Source organism: Pleurodeles waltl, chromosome 7 (genome assembly GCF_031143425.1).
Source record: "Pleurodeles waltl isolate 20211129_DDA chromosome 7, aPleWal1.hap1.20221129, whole genome shotgun sequence".
In the NCBI taxonomy this organism is placed as follows: Eukaryota; Metazoa; Chordata; class Amphibia; order Caudata; family Salamandridae; genus Pleurodeles; species Pleurodeles waltl.
This window is the reverse complement of record NC_090446.1, coordinates 102,562,570-102,574,849: the sequence shown is the minus strand read 5'-3', so window position 1 is coordinate 102,574,849 and position 12,280 is coordinate 102,562,570. Positions and strand designations below refer to the sequence as shown.

General features: G+C 45.3%; 1 protein-coding gene across 1 annotated transcript in view; it reads right to left on the bottom strand.

Moving 5' to 3' along the window:
- Positions 1-12,280, bottom strand: part of SLCO4A1 (solute carrier organic anion transporter family member 4A1) — a 414,240-nt gene that overhangs the window by 168,935 nt on the left and 233,025 nt on the right. The window contains exon 8 of the mRNA XM_069243161.1: positions 2,822-2,987. Within this exon, the coding sequence (XP_069099262.1) occupies positions 2,822-2,987 (166 nt within the window). The remainder of the gene's footprint in view (positions 1-2,821; positions 2,988-12,280) is intronic.

The following is a 12,280-nucleotide window of genomic DNA, read 5'->3' as shown; positions in this document are numbered from 1 at the left end:
ATTACAAATGTGCCATGATTCACCTGTGGCTGGTCATAGAGGCATCAAGGCCACACAAGAACTTCTTTCACGATTTTTCTGGTGGCCTACCTGGAAGCTGGATGTGGAAAGATACGTTCAGGCCTGTCCCATATGTGCCCAAATCAAGATACCCCATACCAGACCGGCAGGATTGCTACAGCCTTTGCCTGTTCCACCGGCCCCATGGCATACCATCTCTACTGATTTTATGTGTTCACTCCCACCATCAGCAGGAAACCGGGTCATCATGGTCACTGTGGATTCTTTCACGAAGATGGCTCATTTCACTGCCCTGAAAAGGCTACCTACTTCTCAAGAACTAAGTCAAATATTCATTGATCATATCTTCCGTCTCCATGGACTTCCACATACCATAATATCTGATAGAGGACCTCAGTACATTTCCCGATTTTGGAGGCATTTTTGTAAAACACTAAATATTAATAGAGCCCTGTCTTCAGGGTTCCATCCTCAGACCAACGGCCAGACCGAGCGTCTGAACCAAGGACTAGAGCAATATCTTCGATGCTTTTGTAATTCTACCCAAAGTAATTGGAACACTTACCTCTCTATAGCTGAATTTTCCTACAATAACTCAGTCCATAGTGCCTCCAAGGTCACTCCCTTTTTCTGTTCTTATGGTTTTCATCCTACCTCTTTTCCTACTTCTCCACAATCCAACTCTCCTCTACCCGCTATTACCTATTTCTCCAAACGCCTTCTCCAAATCCATAGACTAATTCGATCTAATTTGTTACATACCAAGAGATATATGAAGAAGGCTGCAGACAAGAGACGTGCAACCAATCCAGACTATCATCCGCAAGATAAAGTCTGGCTCTCCTCCAAATTCTTACCCTCACGTCTTTCTCAAAATAAGTTCACACCTCGTTACTATGGGCCTTTCAGTATTCTTCAGTTGGTCAATCCTGTCACTGTTCGTCTTCACTTACCTCATACATGGAAGATTCATCCGGTCTTTCATGTTTCTCAGCTTAAACCTTATGTGCCTGACCCTTACTCACGTCAGTTTCCTTGTCCACCTCCTGTACTCGTGGATGATGTTCCTGAATATGAAGTACAGGAAATTTGTGACTCTCGTCTTTTTCACAAACGCCTTCAGTATCTGATTCATTGGAAGGGTTATCCTCTCAGTGAATGCTCTTGGGAAGATGCATCTTCCGTTCACGCACCTCTCCTGATTCAACGCTTTCACTGTTTATTTCCTCTCAAACCTGGACCTTCGGGAGGGGGACCTACTGTCGCGCCGCGCGGTGCGGCGCGAGCCGAGAGCTCGACTCCAGCCGGGCATTCAGCTCGGGCCGCGCACCGCGTTGCTAGGACGCGGCGCGCCCCCAGCCTCTCCTGCGCATTTCGAGGCCCCAGACTTGCATGGGGCCTCGTTCTACCTTCTGCTTTCCACTATAATAGGGGTCTATGACCCCTCTTACCTGTTTTTTCGTTTCTTTCCCCTTTTTCTTCTTTTTCTTCTTTTCTGCAGTCTTTTGTTGTGCCTTTCTTTATGTCTTTTCCCCCTTCCCAGATTCCTGTTCTTTCCCAGCATTCCTTGTTCCCTATTCTCTATGGTTCCTGTTCTATTCTGTTCTATGTGTTGTTTCCCTGTCTAAGATGGTGTCCTTTTACTTTCTGTGGGTCACTTCCTGTTTTTTAGTATATAAGGGCTGTGTTTTCTTCTTTCTTTGCGCTGCAACACTTTCTGCTCAGTTAGTGTCTTCGCTCCTGATTTCCTCACCTTTTGGTTCTGGATTTCAGCATTCTGTGTTTCCTGACTTTTGCTCCTTTTGGATTCCTGTTTGTTTGTTCTTGTTTTTTCCAGGAATCTTCCTGTTTGGAGGTTTTTCCCCTTTTTCTAAGGGGTTTTTTCCCTCTGGCGCTATTTTCTGAAGGGCACGGCCTGTTCTTGGCGTCTCCATTGCCTACAGCACCGTGGCTACCAGAAAGAGTCGCCCCTTTTTGGGCCAAAGTCAAACATTGAAGATCCACGCCATCAGATCTGCAAATTCCAGGCGCAAGCAGCACGTGAGTCATGACAAAATTACAACATTCTTTCACTAACAATATAAATATGAAAATTAGAATCTATTAACTTATCAATTTCATTTATATTTTTATCCATCATACAAATATATTTTGATCAGAACAAAATAATAAAATAGCATAATTTACTTACAAATTTACAGAATATTGGCATGTACATAACCACATAACCATATACACAAAACTAAATTATAAATTAAAAACATACATACATTTTTTTAAAGTTAGAAATTATTTGCGACAGTTTCCGACTCGTTTGTGAGTCACAAATTGCGAGGCATAAAACCATATGTACAACAGTGTACTTTACACTGTTTGCGATTCCCAATGGGGTCGCAAATGACCTACCTCATTCATATTCATAAGGTAGGTCGCAATTTGCGACCCCACTGGGAATGGCTGCACTCACAGGGGTTGGAGGCCTACTGGAGACAGCAGACCACCATGTCTGTGACTGCTTCTAAATAAAGCTTTTTTTTTTTTAACTGCAGTACGTTTTCCTTAAAGGTGATTTATTCTGTAATGTCTTGCTGTGCAACATGCCAGTAAATTGTATGTTACACTACTGCAAAAACATAATTTGAAAACCTACAGCAAACACAAGTATGTAACTTCCAATTTTTCTGAAGCTCTTCGTATATGCAATGTTAAAGTCAAGAGTAAATTTAATATGTAATAATATATTCTACTGTGATCACATGGCATGTGTGGTTATGTGTGGTTCATGCTCTATTATGATTACCTTGAGGCCACCAGCATGGTTGATGCGCGCCCCCGAGCAGCCTGCATGGCAGGGAGAGTAGTACATAATGTTGTCAGTTCCACAAACAGGGCTGTAGATCTCTTTTGAACAGTTGCACCCTGCATTGCATGAGTCTGTAAGCTGGAGGTTGCCCTCTGCCAGAACACTGCAGAATACAGAAGGAAAAGCACAGTTATCTTCACTTGCAGTCACAAAACACCTAACACAATCACCCTTCCTCACATGTTAGCAAGAGCTGCGTGGCACAGGAAACAAAATGAAACCTTTGTAACTGTCCTCCTGGTCACGGGTATGTTTAATAAAAATGTAATGTGGTAAAGTTCATCATGGGGTAAAGGGTAAAAAAAAAAACACTGGAAATCTAGGAACAAAGAGAGGGTTGAGAAATTTAGACAGGGAGAGACTTACCCATTTGTAGTATCTTTGCTGGCCCCAAAGTTTTAAGCTCGAAAATGCTACTTCAGAATTCCAGCCTCTTGAGCTTGTCTTTTCACTTCTGCCCTGCCTCTATGTGTTTACGCTGCCCTGTGTCCCTCTATAACTGGGAGAAGCTGAATCTCTCTGTATAACCTGCGCCTCAACAGAATCACAGTGAACTAACTCATCTCTATGTATGACTTTTCAATTAGTAGAAACCACAATGCTTCCTTAGTGTTGATTCTGAATGTTAATAGAAGTTTACTGTAATAAATATTTATATTAGGATTTCAAATATATGTATACCTAGCCTCTGAGGTTCTAATTATATCCACAATCTCAAAAAAATACAAAAGAACAAGTAAGGCTGCCTTTTTTTTAGGAATCAGAAGAATCTTTTGTACATTGTTTTGTTCATTATTTTAGCTTTCGTATCTAAAAGTTGAATTTATTTTTCATAAATTTTATAATGAAAGTATAGGGTAAAATCATTGTTGCTTAGTGTTCTCACAAATTCATGAAAAAAGCCTAGATTTAATGTCCCATGAGAAATTAACATATGGTCACCAGGCCAACAGGGGGTCTATGACACCTACTCGGGTGTCCATGGCTGTTTCAGAAATTAAACAGTATTAGTAGATTAATAAGTGCATATAAATAAGTAAAAGCACAATTTAAGTCTGAACATGTTATCACACACTGTAAATATGGAAAATTGAAACTGGAGGCTAAAAATTAAGGGCCCAGTTACGAGTTTGACTGTTGCGGCGGTTGGGTGAAAGTTCACCAAACCGGCACCATCCTGACCACTGAATTACAACACTACTACTGGGCTTGCATTGAATCTGCGGCGGTGTCCTGCTGCGGCATGCTTCTGTTCATAAAGTAAGCCTGAAGCACATGCATCAGCAGTGTAGTGCCTGATGCACCTCGGGCGCACTGTTGCCACGCACAATGTTGTGCTTTGCAAACAGTGTGCAGTGACAGTGCAGGCATAGGGGGGCAAAACATGTGCTCCCAGCCTCACTGTCCAATGGACAAAATCATCCTGGGGCCCTGTTTGTGGCCCCTTCCCTGCCTTTCCGGCGAGCTTTTCAAGGCAGGGTTCCCACCATGAACAGCTCTGCGGAAATGCAGGTCATAATTAGCACGCCGGTGCCGGCACTGGCACAGCCACTTTTGACCACGGCTTTCCCAACTGCCATAAGATCCAAGATCCTGGCGGTTGCAGCGGTCTTGTGGCGGTCCGGCAGCCATATTCGTAATCTGGCAGTCGGACCGCTGCAGATGCTTGGGCAGGGGGCCCCTGCACTGCCAATGCCAAGTGCATGGGCAGTGCAGGGAACCCTCTGTAGCTCCCTGCACCTGTTTTCCAACAGCCTTTCCACCATGAAAAAGCTGGCGGAGAATGAGGCCGTAATCCTCAGGGCAGCGCAGTTTGAGGATCGCCCCCACCTCCAGACCAGTGGGATCCAAGAACCTGGTGGAGCAGGCGGTTCCCTGGCGGTCTGATCGCCAGGATTGTAATTTGGCGGTCGGCAGTGGTCCAGAACGCTACACTCGTAATAACCCCCAAATTATTGTGCTACAGTCTAGCGTATTTCTTTGTTGTTAAAAAACTGCGAAAAGGTCCAGTGCACATTAAAATTTAGCTTTTTGTATATTTTTTGTTGGTGAATAAAAAAAAAATCAAATTTTGTGTATTTGTTTGATGTATACTTATTTCTGTAGTTCACAAGCTCAGGCTCCTGTTATGTACCCTCCGCTCGCAGAGGTGTCATGTCCATGGTTGGAGGAACACACCAACTCAAAGAAAAACAGTGATAAGGACGCTTAGTCAGGACATCAGCATGTTCCGTGGCGTTTAGAAAGAGCAAGTCAAAGTGATGCATTTCAGAAATTACCAATGTAAAAGGGGAAGAAGGAAGTCATTGTTTGGCAGGAGGTTTACTTGTGACTTCTGGTTGTAGTTGTTCTCCACTACTTCTGGTGAGTCCACGAGGATAGGAAGGCTTTTTTGATGCAACAAATGAGGGGGGTTCAACTCTCTTACAGAAGCACTGCATATCATAGGGCCTATATCGTCTTGCGTATTCTTTTTTCGTTTCCAACCCAACAGCTTTCAAGGTATTAATTTTTTTATTAATGTACTACATTTCGTCTACACTTGAAACAAAAAATGTAGTTCATGTGTGTAAGGAAATGCCTCCTTGGCATGGTTACCCCCTGACTTTTTGCCTTTGCTGATGCTAAGTTATTATTTGAAAGTGTGCTGAGGCCTACTAACCAGGCCCCAGCACCAGTGTTCTTTCCCAAAAACTGTACCTTTGTCTCCACAATTGGCACACCCTGGCATCCAGGTAAGTCCCTTGTAACTGGTACCCCTGGTAACAAGGGTCCTGATGCCAGGGAAGGTCTCTAAGGGCTGCAGCATGTTTTATGCCACCCTGGGGACCCCTCACTCAGCACAGACACACTGCTTGCCAGCTTGTGTGTGCTGGTGGGGAGAAAATGACTAAATCGACATGGCACTCCCCTCATGGTGCCATGCCAACCTCACACTGCTTATGGCATAGATAAGTCACCCCTCTAGCAGGCCGTATAGCCCTAAGGCAGGGTGCACTATACCATAGGTGAGGACATAGGTGCATGAGCACTATGCCCCTACAGTGTCTAAGCAAAACCTTAGGCATTGTAAGTGCAGGGTAGCCATAAGAGTATATGGTCTGGAAGCCTGTCAAACACGAACTCCACAGCACCATAATGGCTACACTGAAAACTGTGAAGTTTGGTATCAAACTTCTCAGCACAATACATGCACACTGATGCCAGTGTACATTTTATTGTTAAATACACCCCAGAGGGCATCTTAGAGATGCCCCCTGAAAACATACCCGACTTCCAGTGTGGGCTGACTAGTTTTACTAGCCTGTCACACACCAGACATGTTGCTGGCCACATGGGGAGAGTGCCTTTGTCACTCTGTGGCTAGTAACAAAGCCTGTACTGGGTGGAGGTGTTTCTCACCTCCCTCTGCAGGAACTGTAACACCTGGCGGTGAGCCTCAAAGGCTCACCCCCTTTGTTACAGCACCACAGGGCATTCCAGCTAGTGGAGATGCCCGCCCCCTCTGGCCACGGCCCCACTTTTGGCGGCAAGGCCGGAGGAGATAATGAGAAAAACAAGGAGTCACTGGCCAGTCAGGACAACCCCTAAGGTGTCCTGAGCTGAGGTGACTCTGACTTTTAGAAATCCTCCATCTTGCAGATGGAGGATTCCCCAATAGGATTAGGGATGTGACTCCCTCCCCTCAGGGAGGAGGCACAAAGAGGGTGTAGCCACCCTCAGGGCTAGTAGCCATTGGCTACTAACCCCCCCAGACCTAAACACACCCCTAAATTGAGTATTTAGGGGCCCCAGAACCTAGGAAGATAGATTCCTGCAACCTGAAGACGAAGAAGGACTGCTGACCTGAAGCCCTGCAGAGAAGACGGAGACACCAACTGCGTTGGCCCCAGCCCTACCGGCCTGTCTCCCCACTTCAAGAAAAACTGCAACAGCGACGCGTCCCCCAGGGTCAAGCGATCTCTGAAGCCTCAGAGGACTACCCTGCATCTAAAAGGACAAAGAACTCCCGAGGACAGCGGCCCTGTTCCACAAAGACTGAAACCTGCAACAAAGAAACAACTTTTAAAGGACTCCACGTTTCCCGCCGGAAGCGTGAGACTTTCCACTCTGCACCCGACGCCCCCGGCTCGACCTGCAGAGAAACAACACTACAGGGAGGACTCCCTGGCGATGCGAGCCGGTGAGTAGCCAGAGTTGACCCCTCTGAGCCCCCACAGCGACACCTGCAGAGGGAATCCAGAGGCTCCCCCTGACCGCGACTGCCTGCTTCAAAGAACCCGACGCCTGGTAAAAGCACTGCACCCGCAGCCCCCAGGACCTGAAGGTTCCGACCTCCAGTGCAGAAGCGACCCCGAGGTGGCCCTCTCCCTTGCCCTGGTGGTGGCTACCCCGAGGAGCCCCCCCCTTGCCTGCCTGCATCGCTGAAGAGACCCCTGGGTCTCCCACTGAAACCTATTGCGAACTCGACGCCGGGTGCAATTGCACTCTGCACCCGGCCGCCCCTGTGCCGCTGAGGGTGTACTTTTTGTGCTGACTTATGGTCCCCCCCGGTGCCCTACAAAAACCCCCTGGTCTGCCCTCCGAAGTTGCGGGTACTTACCTGCTGGCAGATGGAAACGGGGCACCCCCTTCTCCATTGAAGCCTAGCGTTTTGGGCACCACTTTGACCTCTGCACCTGACCAGCCCTGAGCTGCTGGTGTGGTAACTTTGGGGTTGCCCTGAACCCCCAACGGTGGGCTACCTTGGACCCAACTTTGAATCCTGTAGGTGTTTTACTTACCTGCAAAACTAACCAAAACTTACCTCCCCCACGAACTGTTGAAAATTGCACTGTGTCTAGTTTTAAAATAGCTCATTGCCATTTTTGCTAAAACTGTACATGATATTGTGTTGATTCAAAGTTGCTATGATACCTGAGTGAAATACCTTTCATTTGAAGTATTACTTGTAAATCTTGAAACTGTGGTTCTTAAAATAAACTAAGAAAATATATTTTTCTATATAAAAACCTATTGGCCTGGAATTGTCTTTGAGTGTGTGTTCCTCATTTATTGCCTGTGTGTGTACAACAAATACTTAACACTACCCTCTGATAAGCCTACTGCTCGACCACACTACCACAAAATAGAGCATTAGAATTATCTCTTTTTGCCACTATCTTACCTCTAAGGGGAACCCTTGGACTCTGTGCATGCTATTTCTTACTTTGAAATAGTACATACAGAGCAAACTTCCTACAATGTGAAAGGCAATTTTGTATTCTCTGCTGTGCTTCTGTTTTCAGGCCCACAACCTAAGCCAGGCTAAGAACTGTATTTCATACTGATTCCAAGGCAACACTCATGTGCCACTAGGTCTGCTGTATTGGCTGCTGCTCCACAGATCTGTAACATAATCTTCCTGCCTACTGAGTCCATAAGTCTAATTTCTGTGCCTGGTGGGATGGAGGACGAAGGAGCTACTGCATGCAGTTTTCTTGCTGCAACCACAATAAAGGATTCTGGCACAGGTTCTTGTCTGAGAAACAGAAGGTCCTGATCTGGTGGGCTTCACATTTTTTTGAGTCATCAAGATGCAGTCTTTATTGATGAGGGTGTGAGGTGTTGCTGCATAGCATTCTTATGTGCACCAGGTAACAATGGAAGTAAGAGCCTTGAAGATGTTTTTTTGGCGCAATGTATGATATGAATGTTGTTGAGGTAGCTGGAGTATTCATGCTAATGTTCAATTGTGCTGCTCCTCTCACTAACACATCATTGACAGTCATAAGGTTGTCAACCTGTGATACTCTTGGAGGTGTATCTGTCTGAAAGGTGAGTAGTCTTTGATAGAAGAAAGGGAGGAGGCTGTCATAGACGGTGTATGTCTTTTTAATGGGAGTGTGTCCTCCTGCTTGATCATCTTCTTGATCTTCAGGTCCAAAAATGAAAAGAAGACCTCCCCCCTTTACATCTAGTTCTAGATTTAGGAAACAAACAATGGTGCCTCCTTGGGGATGATAGTTCCTGGCGAAGTCCGGGATCTCAGGAGCTACTCGAGATGAGTACATTATTGAGTAACCTGCACCAGAACTTCCAGGTACTTGATTTTATGTAAGCTTTAAAACCACTGTGGTGAAATTTGAACATACAGTAATGGAGATCTTGTTCTAGATGTCAAATGTAGCTTAAATGGAGTTGTTAACCTAGACTATGGTGTTTTTGACATCAATAGTAGTGGTTCTGACGTCTATTGTGGTGATGGCTTCATGGACGACTACAGTGATGTTGATGAACGTTTCAACCGCAACTGTTGTTTTTTCAAAATTTCAAATGGTGTTTTGACATCAAGTCTCTCATCAGTGTACCTGATAATAGTGAGCATGTACGCAAATTGCTCATCAGTGACTTCATGCTGTTCAACATTGTACAATGGGAAGCAACACTCTTCCTTTGGTTCCTTCTTTCCTGAGATATGTCCCTGGGGGAGTGTGTGGAGTGGGACGAGGGTGCTCTGGAGGATAAATGAACTTCCTCATGGCCTCTTGAAGATCCAGCCGCCTCTTCATACTGTTTTCTTCCCTAGAGTCCATGCAGCCTGATCTCTTCTCTGCCTTTTAGCATTCTTCTAGAAAACTTTTGACTGTGGCGGCAGGATTCTGGAAGACGATCTTCTGGAAGGCAAAGAAAGCAGACCGTTTGGAGCTTCAATTGTGCTTTCTTTTTACCACTGGAAGGGCACCTCATTAAAAGTGGAGTCATTTTAATAAGGAAATACAGTACTTTCCTGTTAGAAAAAAGGTATAACTCTGCTCTATATCTGAAAAGACATTGAGTAACTGACGCGTCAGAGTTCTGGAAAGTTTTCCAATGATTTTTAGGCCAAAAAGGCAGTGTCACACCGAGGGCCATTCATGCAAATTCCCAGGGTTACTGTGAAAGTGAAGATCTTCCACCGCTTCCTTGTAAGGTTAATCCTTGGTATCAGAAGACATGACTGATAACGGTGACTAACCATAGAGCGAATTTGGGGTTAGAGACTGAAAGAATGATTGTTGAGGTAGGTGTACCTGGAGCTCCTGTGAAAAGGATGGCAAGAAGGTATGTTAATCCTTCTGAGCTGGACCCTTAAAGTTCTAGTGTATAGGTGCATTCCATCACTAACTAGAAGTACTCTGCAACAAGAACACAATCACATCAAACAGCCATTTATGAATTGTTCATAATCAGCTTCAGATGTCAGTCGTTAATGAAACATACCAAACAAGAATTAAAATTCAGGGCCCTTGGGCACTGACCTCCTGCGCGTAATCCTGAGCATGTATTCTTTAGTCGCTTTTCAGATGATTCAGAAAGCTGTCCTTAACATTGTTATTGTGATTTGTATTGTTATTGTGACTTGTATTGCACACATCTACCTCGAGAGGTTTCCCAGCGCAGGCGGCAGCAAGAGCAGTAGCAGATTTATTGCCTAAATAGCCACGTCTTCAAGCCCTTCTGGAATTCCAACAGAGATGTACACGCTCTGAGAAACTCAGGAAGGGAATTCCACAATTTCGGGCCCAAGTAGGAAAAGCAACGTTCTTTCATGTGTGAACAGCGGAACCTGGGTACCAAGAAAAGAGATCTTGAAAAAGAATGTAGAGATCGTGAGGGAATGTACTCAGTCACCAAGTTTTGAATGTAGCAAGGGCCAAGACAGTTTTTTGGCTTGAACATGTAGCACAACGGTTTAAACATGATGCGTCTGGGGACCGGGTGCCGATGCAACTCATTGAAAAGATGGGCAACTGAGGCATACTTTGGTAATCGGAAAAGTAGCCTTGTGGCGCATCAAAGTCAAATCCATGCCTATATATAGAACATTACTGTAGTCTAAGTGGGATAATACCAGTGCCTAAACCACAGTTCTTAAGTCGAAAAAAGAGAGCATTCAGCCTGACCGCCGTATTAACAGTTACACAGTGAAGTCTGCAAAAAAACAGCCAATTTTCTGAAACCGCCACAACACTGGAAGACAGAAAAGAGGCGGTTCAACCACCAGCACCACCAGCCAGACAAAAATCCTCTCATCAAATTACGATCTACAAATTACAACAGCAGCTCTTCCATGACAAAAAACCATTGGCAGTGCGAACCGTGGCAGCCTCAACTCACATCAAACTGAACACAAAACTACATTAGATAGTTTGAATACCGCGCACCTGACACACAGCCACACACTTGACACAACTCCACCCTCCTCTATGTAACACACTCCTACACAACCCACAATCCTTTGCAAACAGAATGCCACTCACAGCCACAGAGGAGGAGCAACAATCAGTTTTCTTGATAGATACTTTTCGCACCCATACACATTTCACCACGCATACATCACACACCTGCATAACACACAATTGACTTTTACACACAACTGTCAACCACTCACATCACAGCATCTACAACACATCACTCACATTTTTTGCAGCCGTGATCCTTAAACACTACCTCACCGCCTTTACCACCACCTCCATGTCCCCGCATAAACACCCATGTTCCACAGATGATGAATTGAGGGTCATGGTAGACCAAATTGTCAGGGTAGAGACACACCTATTCGGAGCACAAGTACAGCAAACATCAATTGCCAGAAAAATGGAGTTGTGGAAAAGAATAGTCAACTGTCAATGCTGTAGGCACCTATCCACACACAAGGGAGGACATCAGGAAGAGGTGGAACGACCCCTGAGGCAAGGTGCCTTCCATGGCATCCAGGCACCAGCTGCCGGTCATGAAGACTGGCGGTGGGCCCCCACCTCCTCCCTCTACTTTCACATCTTAGAAGGAGAAGGTCTTTGACATACTGCATCCTGAGGGTCTGACAGGAATACCTGGGGGTGGAGTCTGGTAAGTCCACACAACATTCATATCACCCAATTGTTTCCTCCTGGATGATCCCTCACCACCTTACCCTTCCTCAATTAACAAACCACCCACCACCCCTCAATCCAAATTTCTTAATACCCCTCACTGGCATTTGATCGCACTACAACTCCCGGACGGCAATATCCCACCATTATGAGAACCTGAACAGTGCACCAAAAGTGAGTTGTCATGCACGTGAAACTATCAATCTAAACCAACATGAATGTCCAACTGTGAAACAGTTTACGGCAATGACAGTAATGCAAAGGCTCAGTCCCTCTATCATTAGAAGCAAAACACAGATACGCCTGAGTGCCCCATCAAACTGGCCTTGGAAAAAATATACCTCAGATTGAAATATACTCACCTGGGCTGGAAATCTAGATGTCAAAGTGGATGTGCATGCAGCACATCCAGATAGAGGTCAATGTCTACTGCTTACTCCCATACTGTGTCCCTACTCTGACACTATTGTGCAGAGTCCAGCATTTATTGTGCCATGTATCA